The sequence below is a fragment of the Macrobrachium nipponense genome, chromosome 7 (assembly GCF_015104395.2).
Source record: "Macrobrachium nipponense isolate FS-2020 chromosome 7, ASM1510439v2, whole genome shotgun sequence".
NCBI classification, from domain to species: Eukaryota; Metazoa; Arthropoda; class Malacostraca; order Decapoda; family Palaemonidae; genus Macrobrachium; species Macrobrachium nipponense.
Window position 1 is genome coordinate 108,999,320 of NC_061109.1, and position 16,466 is coordinate 109,015,785.

At 41.8% G+C, this 16,466-nt stretch overlaps 2 protein-coding genes across 4 annotated transcripts in view; one reads left to right on the forward strand and one right to left on the reverse strand.

The window, feature by feature from the left end:
- Positions 1 to 1,201, forward strand: part of LOC135217194 (RNA-binding region-containing protein 3-like) — a 34,365-nt gene extending 33,164 nt beyond the window's left edge. Inside the window, exon 7 of the mRNA XM_064252924.1 lies at positions 1,045 to 1,201. The gene's annotated coding sequence lies outside the window, so the exon portion shown is untranslated. The remainder of the gene's footprint in view (positions 1 to 1,044) is intronic.
- LOC135217193 (alanine--glyoxylate aminotransferase 2, mitochondrial-like) overlaps positions 1 to 16,466 on the reverse strand; it is a 97,056-nt gene that overhangs the window by 7,597 nt on the left and 72,993 nt on the right. For all 3 annotated transcript variants that reach the window (XM_064252922.1, XM_064252923.1, XM_064252921.1), the window contains exon 10: positions 996 to 1,167. In XM_064252922.1, coding sequence (XP_064108992.1) covers positions 996 to 1,167 — 172 coding nt within the window. The remainder of the gene's footprint in view (positions 1 to 995; positions 1,168 to 16,466) is intronic.

The window sequence follows — 16,466 nt, forward strand, 5'->3', positions numbered from 1 at the left end:
TGGCAAGCAGTGGACTCTTGAGAATTCATTTGGCAAGGGAAGATGACTGTCTTTTTTAACAGAAAATATGAAGGAGCTGCAAGGAAGCTTCCCTATACCCGCACATGTACTCCTAATCATTTTACAGAGAAAATAATTCTCACACACGCACAAACTGTGAAGCATAGAAAATTCACAATTAAGCATAAGTAAACAAACAATGTTGTGGAATATCATGTAGTTCAATAGTCCAAAAATTACCCCATGAGAGCAAAGTTAAGCAGAATATTAACAATGCCATCCACAGTAGGAAAAATTATGAAAATTACTTGAATACACAGTAACAGTAGTTGGAGGAACACCACTAGTCACAAAAGCAAACACAACGTTTATTGTAAAATTACAAAAAACAATATTGTAAAATTACTGAAACAATAAAGAAAATTATAAATATATGAATAAATTGAGAAAAATTAGTGGTACAAAAGTAAAAAAATTCTAAACCTTAGGAGAGCAACACACAACGTGTTAAAGACAATAGAATTGTACCTAACAAACAGACAAGACAAGATGTAGGTGTCATCTAGGTGGTCTAGACATGCAGAGGGGGATGGTGTTTCACCTTGCAAACGGAAACAAGTAGCATGACTAGGAAAGTTGTAAAAAGATAAGGCATTTTATGAGTAATGGTTTGTTATGATCACATTAACTTTCAGATATGTATTGTTATTCAATTTGCTTTCCTTTGAGAAGGCTAAGGATCAAAGACATAATACCTATAAGATGGTATGAAAATAAAATTGCCTCATGCAGTTTGACTGCTCACTTGTAGCTGATAAATTTTTTAACTACATTTTTCTACCTTTAAGAGAGCCCAAGTTGATTGAAATGAAGTTCATATGAAGGATTTTGAAGATAATAAATGGCATTAAATAATAAAATTTAATAAAATTCAATGCTACATTTAAAAAACATATGCAAAATTAAAGTGATAAACCAGAGAATAGTTAACTTACATTTCCAAAGTAACCACCACGACCTAAGATAACACCTTGATCTTTGCAGAGATCCCATATTTCCATCATCGTTTGCGGGCTGAGAGGATTACGAGTTGTGGAATCTTTCACCATTTCAACTCCAATCATCAAACCTTTCCCTCGGACATCTCCAACCATTTCAAATTCATCCCTGTAACATAATAAAAGCAAATGTGTTAAAAAATGATATACCCTCTAAATACCCTTCTCATTGTCATGGAATAATTAAATTAGCAATGCTAATATGTAGTGCATTTAAGCCATCAGTTGTTAGTGACAGCTCAAAGCTGTTGTAACTTGAAAGCATGACATACTCAGGTTTTTATAACACAGAATAGAAGATACTTAACCATTCTCAGTTTCTACTGCTTTCTTGAAAGAAATTTATGCTTAATTTCAAGATTACTAGCAGTAATTGGGGCAAGTATTGTCAAAGAATAATGACAGAAGAAAGTAGCTGTATTTTGTTATTAATTGTAAACTCTATAGACCGATAACATTATGAATAAAAAATGTTTCAAAGGTAAATAAAAAAAAAAAAATTGCATTTAAATACAAATTTTAGCTTACCTATGCCATTTTGCTTGGATTGGAGCAGTGTTAGGCAAAAATAATTTAAAGAATTCAGTCCCAAGAAATTTTCTCATAAGTCAAATGTACTATTAAGCCCCTTACTCCATTTTAATGACATTTAATGTTTCAGCCTGTAGGAACAATTGCAGGACAGTAACCAATCTATAGGACTAGCAATAGCATATTCAGTAGTATATCTTTAAGATCTTCAGGAACTGACAGGGCATTGTTAAAAAAATTCTGGTGGTTGTTCACATAATTTGTAAATAAAGGTGACATTTGCATGAAACAGTATGTAGAATGCGTAAATTGGTTGAGTCTGATGGCAAGTTACTATTTAGCTAGGAAGCTGCAGGTTCTCTGGACTGGAGGTAATGTCCAATACTATAATGCATGTCTCCTAATTTTACTGTTTCATCACTTCAAATCATTGATAAGAGTAGAGTATATAAAAATGATGGCTGTTTTACCAAATGTTATGGAAAAACTACCTGAGGAGTAAGGATGAAAGGCGACTGGTCACTTACTCTTGGCTTTGTACTTCTAAATTCTCTTGGTACTTTTAAATTCTCTTATTACATTCCTTAACACAGGATGAAGAGTTGTTCTTCTTCATGTAAACTTAAGATTGAAAGGTAAAGGGAGGAGCCATGATTTATGACATGATTGCTCTCTTTGGAGATAGTCATGAATAAGTAGTGGCCTGTACGCCTACCTAAGAATATACCACATAGCCTATGAATTCCTACCATTACTTTCAAATAACCACAGCAAGAATCTGTATCTGTCAACAAGGTCCTGTAGAAATACTATGTTTGAAGGGATATTTGAAGATGGCCATAGTCCTTGAAGGTATGCATACTCAGAATCTGGGAAGAGTGAAACTTTCCTTAAATACTCCAAACTAGAGACTGGATTCAAGATATAATAAATGTCAGTTAATTTATCCTGTAAGAAGTTTTCTATTATGTACCCGTTCCCATTTCTCCTCTGCCCAGTTGAGGGTTTCTGAAATGCTGTGCTGTGCTTTGTAGAAAATAATTCAGATATCACCGTTTCCCAAGTAACTTTGTTGCCATTTTTGTTAACTGCAGAAGGAAACTGTCCTAACAACTTGGTTCTCGGTGCTCTATTATCATCCACAAGTCTTCCACCTACATGACCAGTGGTGTTAGCTGGCAGTATATCTAGGCATACGATGCACCTTCATGACCACTGGTATTAGCCATCAGTATATCTAGGCATAGGATGAAGAGGGACTTGTCACAACAAAAGTTGCCAGCTAGAATATATGTCAACCTTGTACCCTCTATGGATAACCTGGTGAAATAGTGCAACTGTAAGCTGTCAACTGGTATCATGTTGGCTAGTGTAAAGCCTCCTTTATGTCTTTCAATACGTGAATTTTTTTAAGTGACAATAAGAATTTGGAAATTATCTCCACCTTCCACTAAAGGAATAACTTGAGTAGCTGGATTCTACAATAAGTTTGCTTTCCATCCTGATACTTTCAGTCATTGCATATTGGAAGGTTTGAGTGTGCACATGTTACCACTGCAAAGAACAATTATCTTGTTAATTTGCCAAAGTGAGTAGTAAGGCTAAATTGTCAAACACCAGCCTCAAGGAATCTAGTAGCTTAATCCATGTACTATCAATAATGTTTTGGCATACACATTGGGAACTAAGATCGCAGGTAAATAATGCAATATAGTCCTCTCATAGTATTGTTTTGATATGATGTTCAACAAGCAGATAAAAAGTAATCAGTACGGTAGGTATGGCCTACTTTGACTTCAGGAGGGCCTTTGAAAGTTGTAAATTAAGTTTCCAAAGTGGAGAAAACAATTTAGTTTTTTCTTCACAATCCAAATATTCATGCGTCACAACCTAGTGTAACTGACTGATGCTTTGGTTCTTGGTTAAAAACTTCACCTCAGGTCTCCTTACAAAAGGTTATGTTTCATTATGAATCAAGAGACTTAGTCCAAACTTTGCATGCTAGTACCCTATGCATTCAACAAAATAAGAGTACAATACTGCTAATGTTTGCATAATAAATGTACTCGGTACAGCCAAGTATACAGTAAATTGAACATTACCATCTGCCTTCCTTAACGAAGGATGGGTTTGAGATAATTCTCTCTCTCAGCACCACTATACAAGAGCACTTTCAAATCATCTGCCTTTTATGGAGGAAACCAAATTAAATTCATGTATGTCAGCTTCTGTCAGTAGTGCTGTTTTCAGAACATCTCATTAAAAGTAATAAAATATCAAAGCTACAAATATTCTTGTGATGCTCATACTTTCTTGGTCATGACTGCTTACTATCTGGTATTGAACAGTAGCTTATTAATGAGAAATTCTACTATACTTTGGCTCTCCATCATACTAGTACAGCTAAATGCAATCTTGTTCACGAAATCCATGACAGTGCAAAGTGGTCTGCAGGTTATCTAGTTTTTCAATTGCAGATCCTTAGCATCAGTGGTATGTACATATAGAGGATTTTGATGTAGGAAAAATCTATTTCTGGGCGAGGAAGCCGTGTCGCCCAGTGAAATGTGTCTCCTTTAGCACTATTTCTAGTAAAATATTGCTATAATACCAGAGAACTGCTAAATTGGACATGTCAGAACTCTCTGACTCGCTCACCTATATAAAAGGTGTCAGTATAAACCTGGGACGAGTGTTAAACACTACCACAGCAACCCCTCCAATTAGCCTTTTCCTCATCAAAAGCCCCTAAATACGGGGAGCTGACCCATAGGTCACACCCTGCTACCCCGTTGAAGGCGCCTGTGACGTCATACTTTTCGATAGCCACTTTGCATTCACACGCTCGTTTAGAGCTGTCTGTTGTTTTATCTTATTTTGTGTTAATATTTCATTATGGATCGTCAGTCTGCCTCTTCACCCAAGTTAAGTACTGGTTCCGCATTTGACAATATTTAGGGAGTGAATTTGCCTTTCGTTTTGCCTGTATTTAGGGTTTTGTTAGGTGTCTCTTGACCGTTGCGGCGGCGAGTCGCCATTTCGGCGTACCCTTGTATTGTATCGGTTTCGCGTGGGCATCCTTCCTGCTTGTACCGTGTGGTATTTCTGTACATATTTTATTTATTTATGTCTTGGGTGGCAGTTTTAGGTCGATCCTATTTTTGCTTTTCTTATGTTTTTGTTATTTTCATTATTTTCATGGTTTTGCACGGGTTTTGTTTGTATGGTGTTTTTACGTGCAATGAACCAGTGGTTATTCAGCAACGGGACTAACGGCTTTACATGACCTTCGAACCACGTCGAGAGTGAACTTCTATCACCAGAAATATGTAATAAATACATTTTTAGTATTACAGAATCTGTAAATAAAAACCCATGACCTGAGGTCATTGGCATTAGGAGGGTCCTACGTGACCAATGCAGATCTAGATTACGCTATGCGCTGTCTGCAGTAGCCTGGTTTAAATCTGTTTACATATGTCATCGTTTTGCATTACTGATAACTTTGCACAACAACTTCCATGGGAAGCGGTTGACCTGTTAACCTACGCCGGAAACTTGTAACTTCCGAGCCGGCGGACTACGTATGTTTTTATATGAATCGCTGAGATAGCTAATGTTTCGCTATCGACGTGATGCTTTAGAATGTCAGTTCTTTACCAGCGATCAAACATATCGGTCTCCCGACCGAACTGTCTCTCTTATTATGGAGTTACAGAATAAAGTTGTTATACCTTTTTCAACTTATCTGTTTGAATCCTCTCCTTTAGTTTAAGAAGAACCACTCTACTAAGATATCACATAGGAGACGGAAGGAACCAGAAATACTTACGAATGACAGTCGTAAGGAGAAACAAACAGTCTTTCGCAAAAGCGAAGAGACTAAAATTGGTGGCAGCTTTAGACGAAGAATAAGATTAACAAGACCCATATCAGCCGACCGAAGAACTACAATAACCAACTTCCACCTACAAAATCAATACTAAACAGAGGAAACGGGATCTTCAATCAACGCAACATTTTATGAAGACGAAGATATGTCCTTCATCGAGAAGAATACAAGCATCAACATCGACGTTTGAGTGACTGTTGTCACTTATCTCCGAGAATCAACACCGGACGAGAGCAGCATCGAACACCAACAGAAAGAAGAAAACACATAAAGGAAACACAAAGGAAACAACGCGCGATCACTAGCAAGGACGCAAAGAGTAGGGCAAGAGGAAGCCATGCGAGGAAGGAGACCGTGACGTCATCACGACTTCCGACGCGAAGACGACAGGAACTGTGACGTCATCCCATGTCAACAATCCTTCAGCATATAATCCTGAGCTAAGTACCATTTTATCTATTCAGGTTTTTCCTCAGTGAAGTGTTGTTCATCAGGAGTTGATCGTCCAGTATTCTGGGGGTGAGTTGTTCACCATATTAATCTTCCTTCATCACAGAATCAATCTTCAACTACGAGTTCTCGCCCACAGATTATTTTTTTTTCTTCTCGTTGTTGCTAATCGTTTCTTGCAGGAATTCTCCGTATAATATTTTTATCAAATTATCTGTATTTTTGTATCTTTTGGGGATTTTCCTATTACTATAACACATTTATACAGTATATTGCATATGCGTTTACGTAGTGGTCGAGTGTACTCTTATAGATATTTTGATAGGACCGCAAGGAATAGAAGTGATAAGAAAAAAGTAAAAGTGAACATGGCAACTACTCCGGCTGGCAACCCCAATGTGGTGACTCTCGTGAGCGCGAGGTCAGCAATTGTCCCTTTTCAAGGTCGGGTCAATGGGTTCCTGCCTCAAAATGTTGAGGCATGGATCTCATCTGTAGACGCTCCTAAGAAACAATGTTTAAAGTAACTTTTGTTATTCAAGGCTTGAATGGTAGCTGACCGAGCCTAATGTAATAAATACATTTTTAGTATTACAGAATCTGTAAATAAAAACCCATGACCTGAGGTCATGGCATTAGGAGGGTCCTACATGACCAATGCAGATCTAGATTACGCTATGCGCTGTCGGCAGTAGCCTGGTTTAAATCTGTTTACATATGTCATCGTTTTGCATTACTGATAACTTTGCACAACAACTTCCATGGGAAGCGGTTGACCTGTTAACCTACGCCGGAAACTTGTAAACTTCCGAGCCGGCGGACTACGTATGTTTTTATATGAATCGCTGAGATAGCTAATGTTTCGCTATCGACGTGATGCTTTAGAATGTCAGTTCTTTACCAGCGATCAAACATATCGGTCTCCCGACCGAACTGTCTCTCTTATTATGGAGTTACAGAATAAAGTTGTTATACCTTTTTTCAACTTATCTGTTTGAATCCTCTCCTTTAGTTTAAGAAGAACCACTCTACTAAGATATCACATAGGAGACGGAAGGAACCAGAAATACTTACGAATGACAGTCGTAAGGAGAAACAAACAGTCTTTCGCAAAAGCGAAGAGACTAAAAAATACACATCTCTCACTCCTCAATGGTTATAACCAGCCCGAGAAGAGTCTACTTGAGACTCTGAGGTCTGGAAAAACTAACCCCTATTAATATGTTATTGTCATGATACAATAAAGTTTGTTCATACTTACCTGGCAGATATATATATAGCTGTATTCTCCGACGTCCGACAGAATTTCAAAACTCCCAGCACACGCAGTGGGCGGCAGGCCAGTGGTTAGTACCCATTCCCGCCGCTGGGAGGCGGATATCAGGAACCATTCCCATTTTCTATTCAGATTTTTCATACCACTGTCCCCTCTGAGGGGAGGTGGGTGGGTAGCTTAATTATATATATCTGCCAGGTAAGTTATGAACAAACTTTATTGTATCATGGCAATAACATTTTGTTCAGTGAAACTTACCTGTCAGATATATATATAGCTGAATCCCACCATTGGAGGTGGGAAGGGACAGAATAGAAGGATTTTAGGAAACAAATTACATGCAGATGATTGACATCTTGGTTTCCTTACCTGTTAGCATAGCTGACTTCGTGATTACTGTCACCCAAGTCTGCTTCTGCTTTACTAGTCTCTCCAGCAAGGACGTGACCTATATAGCTGGTGAGTTCTAGATGATCTGTCAACGGGAGTGTGACCACAGTGTGACTAGACCATATTGACCATACTGTGAGGGCAACGAAGCTAAAAAACCACCACCTGACCTAACCTATCTAAGTTAGTCCCATAACTTCTAGGCTAAAGAAAGGGAAAGCGCCTTCAAAGCAAACCAACCCTTCAACCATAAACCAACACCATAAAATCAAAAGCACACCTATCCCTTTTCTATAGGATAGGATTCGTGCTGCTTCCTGCCCCCAATCAACATTTTTGCGGATATGTATGGTCCTAGCGACTCGCAGTTCTCATATGCTCTCACCTCATGGGCTTTTATTTTCAAAAGTTTCAGATCACCATCCGGGCAGGACGCATGGGCCTCCCTTATGGTGCTTCGTAAAAAGAATGCCAGTGCATTCTTCGACATAGGGAAAGTCGGGTCTTCTTAACAGAGCACCATAGATTTTCAGAAGGACCCCGACAGTCTTTAGTCTTTTGCAAATAAAATTTGAGAGCCCTGACAGGGCACAGGACTCTCTCTGGCTCTTGACCGATGAACTCTGCTAACCCCTTGATTTCAAAGGTTTTCGGCCAGGGGTTAGATGGGTTTTCATTCTTAGCTAAGAAATTAGGATTCAGGGAGCACACTGCACTGTGTCCTCTGAAACCCACATATTTACTCATTGCTTGAATTTCACTAACCCTTTTTGCTGTGGCAAGAGCAGTTAGGAAAATAGCCTTCCTTCCTTGTAGTGTCTTTCAACGAGGCAGCATGTAGAGGTTCAAACGGAGCCGACATCAAGAACCTTAGAACTACGTCAAGGTTCCATGATGGGACCTTCGGTTGCGGTACTTTAGTTGTTTCAAACGATCTCAAAAGATCGTGAAGGTCTTTATCATTTGTCAGGTCTAACCCTCTGTGACGGAAGACAGCTGACAGCATACTTTTATATCCTTTTATTGTGGCACTGCAAGTCTGTCCACATTTCTCAAATGCAGGAGAAAATTCAGCGATTTGGTTCACAGAGGTCGTGGAGGAGGAAATACCTTTCTTCCTACACCACCTCCTGAGACAGCCCACTTCGATTGATAAACCGCTCGAGAGGAAGCTCTCCTTGCATTGGCAATAGCCTCCTGCCACTGGTCCTTGAAAAACCCCCTCTCGCTCCTGGGCCAACTTCTTGATAGGTCTGAACGCAGTCAAGGACTCAGACGCGGAGAGGTTTCCGTGGTATCTCTCGAAGTGGGGCTGTTTGAGAAGATCTACTCTCTGGCAGGCAGGGTTCTTGGGAAGTCTACCAGAAGAGACATGACCTCCGTGAACCAATCGCTTGAGGGCCAAAAGGGGGCGATCAGAGTCATTCTCGCTCCTGGCGACGCCGCAAACTTCCTTATTACCTCTCCTAAGAGTTTGAACGGGGGAAAGGCGTAAACGTCCATCCCCGTCCAGTCCCATAGGATGGCATCTATCGCTATTGCTTCTGGGTCGAGAACTGGAGAGCAATAAATCGGAAGCCTCTTCGTTTTCGAGGTTGCGAAGAGGTCGACTAGCGGTCATCCCCACAACTTCCATAGTTCTTGGCAAACCTCTAGATGTAGGGTCCATTCTGTGGGAAGCATCTGATGTTGATGGCTTAAAAGATCCGCTCGAACATTTTGTATTCCTGAAATGAACCTTGTTAGGATCACTATGCTTCGAGCTTTCGCCCATAGAAGGATGTCTCTCGCTACCATGAACAGTGATCGAGAGTGTGTCCCCACCTGCTTTTTGATGTAAGCGAGAGCCGTAGTGTTGTCCGAGTTGATCTGGACAACTCGGCCCACCAATCGTTCTTCGAAGAATTGAAGAGCCAACCGAATGGCCTCCAACTCTTTTAAGTTTATGTGCCAGGACCTCCTTTGCCTAATGTTGCTCCCCAGCCCACCATGGAGGCGTCTGAGAACAACACTAGGTCGGGGCTCAAAAGGTTGAGGGACAGTCCTTCCGAAAGTTTGATTGGATCTTGCCACCACTTCAGTTGATCCTTGACCGCTTGTGAGATCACCAAAGTCGAGTCTAGATTCTGTTTGTCCTTCCAGTTTTCTGCCAGAAAAAACTGGAGTGGCCTGAGGTGCAACCTCCCTAGGGAAACAAACTTCTCCAGCGAAGAAATGGTTCCCAGCAGACTCATCCATTCCTTTGCCGAGCATGTTTCTTTCCCTAAGAAAGCTGACACTTTTTCTAAGCATTTCTGCTGACGTTCCTTTGATGGAAAAGCTTGAAAAGCAGCTGAATCCATCTGAATCCCCAGATACACGATGGACTGTGTGGGGATCAGATGGGACTTTTCGTAATTGACTAAAAGGCCCAGGGCCTTCGTCAGCTGCAATGTCGTTTGAAGGTCCTCCAGGCACCTTGACTCCGACGACGGCCTGATTAGCCAATCGTCCAGGTAGAGCGAGACTCTTATCTTCGATAGGTGAAGCCATTTTGCTACATTCCGCATGAGGAAAGTGAAAACCATCGGTGCCGTACTCAGACCAAAGCAAAGAGCCCTGAACTGGAAGACCTGCCCTTTTAAGACGAACCTCAGAAATTTCCTTGATTGAGGATGAATCGGGACGTGGTAATAAGCATCTTGGAGGTCCAATGACACCATCCAATCCCCTGGTCTCAAGGCCCCTAACACAGACTGAGATGTTTCCATCCTGAATTTTTCCTTCCTCACAAAAAGGTTCAGTCTGCTGACGTCTAGGACAGGTCTCCATCCCCCAGACTGCTTCGGAACCAGGAATAACCTGTTGTAGAAGCCTGGGGAATCCAACATCAGGACTTCTTCTACAGCTTTCTTTTCTAACATTTGGTCTAGAAGGTCGAGCAAAACCTGTTGCTTCTCTGACTGGTATGCGGGCGACAGGTCTATCGGCTTCGTGCTCAAAGGAGGCGCAGAGAGGAAAGGGATCTTGTATCCTCTCTCGATCACATCTAGGGACCAGGTGTCTGACCCTATCATCCTCCATGCCTGAGCAAACAAGGTGAGTCTCGCACCTACAGGTGCCTAAAGGGCAGAAATGTCAATTTTTTCCTCTCTTAATTGAAGAGGTCTTGCCTCTAAAGGACCCCCTTCCTCTCGAAAAACCTCTAGAGGAAGGTGCTCCACGAAAGGGCTTAAATTTCTTCTTGGGGGCTTGCGGGCGGTTTGAAGTAGAAGCCTGGGGAGTAGGGCGTCTGGAAGACTGAGTCAAGAGGTCCCGCGTTGCTTTCTCCTGCAAATTAACCGACAGATCCTTAATCATGGACTGCGGAAATAGATGTGTAGAGAAGGGGGCGAACAATAATTCTCCCTTCTGCGCGGGAGAAACCGCTTTCGCCGCAAAACTGCAATAGAGAGCTCTCTTTTTTAGCAGTCCAGTAGCAAAATGAGATGCTAATTCATCAGAGCCATCCCTTACTGCTCTATCCATGCAAGCCAGCACACTTGAAAGTTCTTCCAAAGAAATAGAGTCTTGACTCCTAGATTGTAAATCCAAGGCCCCCAAGCACCAATCCAAGAAGTTAAACACTTCCAGCGTCTTAAATATTCCCTTGAGATGATGATCTGTTTCTGACATCGTCCAAGAAACCTTCGCTGATGATAAATAAGACCTCCTCGGAGCGTCCACTAAATTTGCGAAATCGCCTTGAGAAGAAGACGGCGCTTTCAATCCTGCCTCTTCTCCCGTTTCGTACCAGATCCCCGCTCTCCCGCTCAGTCTAGATGGGGGAAGAGCAAAAGAAGTCTTCCCTTTAGCCTTCCTTGAGTCCATCCAATCCTGAATTCTCTTAAACGCTCTCTTCGCAGAGAGCGAAGTGGCCATTTTAACGAAGCCAGGCGCCTTCCTGGCCTTCGATGAGGCTAATTGTGAAGGGGGAGAGCAAGGAACGGGCGCTTGAAAATTATCTGGGAACAAGTTCTTAAGAAGGTTCGTTAACGTCTTATAGTCTGAAGCCGCTGACGCTGTCGGCTCGTCATCATCCGTAGGGCACAAATCACTAGAAGAATCTCTCTCTCGATTATCAATGTCCTTCAAAGATCGCGATGATAATAATCCTTGAGGTCCTGTTCGCAAGAGGGTGCCTCTTGTTTAAAGAATAGTTCGAAGTAACCAATCGTTGTTTCCTTATTATCTTCGACACTTTAATATCTTGAGCTTGTGAAATATCTTGACGCTTCGGACTCAAACATTCTTCCAAGGCGTCCTGCCGAGTGTCCTGGCGAGCGTCCTGATGTGTAAGACGCCATGCGTCCTGAGAAGCGTCCTGCCGAGCGTCCTGCCGAGCGTCCATGATGTGTAAGACACGCGCGTCCTGAGAAGCGTCAGCTTGAGCGTCCTGGCGAGCGTCCCGATGTATAAGACGCCGAGCGTCATAAGAAGCGTCTTCCCGAACGTCCTGAAGAGAACTACGATGCACAGAACGTTGAACACTTCCTGACTCTCCTTTAAAAGCGTCTTGATTATCGTCATGCAAAGCGGAACAAACAACCGAACCATGAACTTCTGTCATGGATCTCTGAGCGTTCTCGGCCTTTTGACAAAGACGCCGGCCGCCTGTGCGGTAACTCACGTCTCTGTCAAATTCGTCTCTCCTAGACGCCCTTTCATGAGGAACGCATTCACGTTCTTGAATGAGTCGGCTACTAGGAGGAGACTCAAAGGCCGACCGAAAAACGAGGAAGAAGGAGCCGGGGACTGCCTAGTCCTCTTAAAACAGGCAGCCACCGGAGCCGGGGACTGCCTAGTCCTCTTAACAGGCAGCCACCGATCCTTCCTCCGATGACTAGGTTCTGCTTCTTTCTTCGCAAAATAGGAAGCTAACTGCTTTGCATTTCTAAAAGCATTTCCTTTGATGGAGAAAATTCTCGATCAGGAGAAGGACTCATCTGTGAGAGGAAGATGGGCGAGGGGATGCCCTTTCCTTCAACTCAGGAACAAATTTAGAGCGACTTGGGACGCTCGAATGAAGTCCCTCCCTGATGAAGTCTTGTTCCTTTTCTGCGGTGGAAAAGCTTCAAAATATTCAGGTGAAGAATCCAAACACTGATCAGAAGGACGTGAAACGTCCTCTTCTCTGAAACCTCTCTTAAGAGGGCGACAAGGACGACGGCCGCCTGTGCGGCACCTTGCGCCCCTGCCGCTCTCCCCATGAGAGGTCTCCGAGAGTCCCAACCTCGGCGAGGAGAGGAAGCCTGGAGGATGAGAAGCACTCTTTAAGGATCCGTGCCCGTGCACGAACCCTGGCAGCCTGAGATTCGTCCTCAGATTCTGCCGAAGGGACGTCAGACCGGTTATTAGATCCCGTAACCCTCCTTCGGCTTTCGGCTTGCCCTCTCCCTAAGGCCTAGGAGTCTGGCAGGGGCCTAGGCCTAGAGGCATTATGGGACCTAGATGCACTAACACTATCATTGCACTTAGACACATTTGATTGTAGAGCAATCACTTTTGATTCCAGGGCGCGAATTGACTCCATAATTGTAGATAATACATTTCCTTCCGTAGACACTTCCTGATTGTTCGGTGGCAATACAACAGGATTAGGTTGAATTAAATCTACAGGAGGATTTAATGGAGATACAATCCTACCCTGACTTCTATTCACAGAAGCACTTCTAGAGGAAGACCTTCTGATTCTATCACGCTCAAGCTTTCTCACGTAAGAATCATATGCCTTCCACTCAACCTCAGTCAATTGCTCACACTCGATGCATCTATCATTCAACATACATACATGACTTCGACATTTCGAGCAAACTGAATGAGGGTCTACCGAAGCTTTCGGTAACCTCACCTTACATTCCTGCATCTCACACACCCTGAAGCTAGCAGAGCTAGATCCAGACATCGTAATTAAAGAAAAGTCAAAGCCAAAATCCAAATCAAATCCACTATCGCGTATGCCAAGCCAACAAGCCAAATCAAAACCAAAAGTCAATCAGAATACTTAAGTTAGCACAAGAAGTTTCAAAATCCTAGGCGGAGGTCTGTAAACAGTTGTTTACCGACCGGCGACAGAGAAAAATCTGAATAGAAAATGGGAATGGTTCCTGATATCCGCCTCCCAGCGGCGGGAATGGGTACTAACCACCTGGCCGCCCACTGCTGTGTCGGGAGTTTTGAAATTCTGTCGGACGTCGGAGAATACAGCTATATATATATCTGACAGGTAAGTTTCATGAACAAAATAATAACTCCTCAATGGAATGGCCGAGAATCGAACCCGCAACCACCGAGGTGAGAAGCAAACACCAAACCAACCACGCCACTGAGGCGCTATGTTTCCCATAATTGGATTGGTACTAACCAAGAGTTTTTGGTGTTCCAGGCAATCTTCCATCCTCATATTGATGAGATACATTGTTGCTTTTATTGAGATTTTCAATATATGGCAAGTTCAAACATCAACAGAGGAGTTTTAAACCTATCTTGCCCTTGATGTATAAAGTTGTTACTCTTCTTCCCTGTTTGGGCAACCACCTAGTGCGTTCAGTGTACCATCAGTGAATCATCACTTCTCTTAATGGAGGGATGCTTAGCCATTATCAGATTCTACCTCTTTGCTCTCATCAGCATTGAGGAACAGCCATTGCACTCTGTATCAGTGTGTATCAGCAGAAAGTCTTTGTTTTTGATGGGTTTTGTTTCTCAGTCTTCTGCCTGGGTATGAATCAGCCATACCTTTTGGGGTTGGCGGGTTGACTGTTCCCGTCCCTATGTATCATGTTGAAGCTCATGGTAGTACTATATGGCTTTGCCATGGATGGCATCTACCATAGATGATTAGTCTTTGTGTGTTGCTGTAAGGGATAATCTGTTTGCTGTGCTTCCATTGTCAGTATACGCATCTGTGTGCTTGTTGGGTAAACATGCTCTGAACATTTGTATATCTTGATAAGCAGTATTGTTGTCAGAAATCTGTTATCTGAATTGTCTGTTGTTAAATTATGGTGGCCTTGTACCCGCATGGTTCAACTAAGTTAGCAGTGCTGGTTTGTTTGATCATGGGAACCATAAGTTTCTATGCACCCATGTAAATCATCATCTGGTCTTGCTGTGGTGGGGTAAGGGGTGAACCGGTGGAACTAATTTATTTTCACCCATCTTTGCTTTTTTAAGCTTCAAATATTCCTCCTGAGAAAAAATATGGTCATATTATTGCAAAAGTTAAATTGTTAATTCATGAAAGAATAATATTTCTAAGCTTCTCTCATCCACAAGCAGGAAACCTATCTTCTATAGTAAGATAATGTCTATGTACACATAAAGACAACTAATATACTTTTTATAAATTCAAAATCTCACAAAACGCAAAATAAAGAAAATAAAAAATAAAAACTTCGCTTGTCTTCCATGTTGCTTGCATCATACAATTACATAGGTAAAATATTCTGAGAACCATAATGTATGCATAAACTATAAGTTTACATATTAAGAAATTTGAACATTACTTATTTTTCCTTTGTCTTGCCTTGCTATGAAGAAAATGGGTCAGTCAGTCTTTGTCAATACGTATCAGTAAGTGCATTCTGGATAGCTGAAGAAGGTATTAACAAATTTAATACCTTCCAATGATGGCTGCTCAGCAGAGATGAAGCTCAAAAATTTATTCTATTCTTGGTCAACTGAGGTTGCAGTACTATATAGTAGGAATACATTACTTAATAAGTGCCTTCTTTGTTGCTCTCATTGACTTAGATTTCACTTATTACTATTCACTCGCCACTCAGGCGAAAATTTCTTATTTACAGGAGTCAGGCAACAGAAAGGATGACAGTAATTATTCATTTGAATATCTGGATCGTGGAAGTAGATTTTGGAAAAATCTTCTATGTTTATATGAAGTATGATACACTGTGCTACATTTGACAGTAAACTTTTTTGGTAAGTGAATTTCCGAATGTTAAAACCAAAATGACAAATTTTCTAAGACAATTTGTATTTTTCATAGCTACAAACCTGAGGTCTTAACAATAGGATAATTTCTAGCGCCTAGCTGGATCCGGTTAAAAAGCGGATGAAAGCAAGGAATCTTGTGATATCTGGCAACGCATGCGTAAATCAGGTGAAGAGTGGTCAAGGACCACACACCTACACCAGTCTTTCCCAACTCAGGATGACTTAACAAACAGAGGGGCGGCTAGAGGTGGGCAGTATAACGGTAAGACCTCAGGTTTGTAGCTATGAAAAAAGGGATTTTGATGAGGGAAAAATATATTTCTGGGGGAGGACCTGTGTTGCCCGGTGAAAAGTTCCTGTAGCTCACTTTTCTAGTATAAATAGATTCTAAATATACCAGAGAAAAAAGCTAGCATGGTATGGTCGAACCCAGAAATACAAATTGTCTTAGAAAATTTGTCATTTGTTCATACACACACAAACCTTTGGTCTTAACAATAGGATAGACTCATACTTGGAGGGAGGTATAAGACATCCTAGACTGGCTGGGGGCCTACCCACCAGTCCAGCTCTCAAAAGAAATAGTTCTTGGAGAGGGACTGAAGCCCGTTGAGAAGCTAGATAAATTGACATCTAACCACTCAGAACCTGAGTGACGCACAATGATATTTGGGATAACCATTGTATAGGCAACCAAAGAGAAACTTTGACTGTCCAATAACAAACCAAGACACTAGGGGTTGAATTACTCCCAACTCCTCCTTGCCAAGGAGTGGAGCTTATGCTACCAAATAGCGGGTAAGATATTTGTATATTGCACAACCACACTACCAGTATGACTACCTTACTCACCTGTATCAGACCAGTCCAGCAAATAGCGTGTCTATTCCTTAAA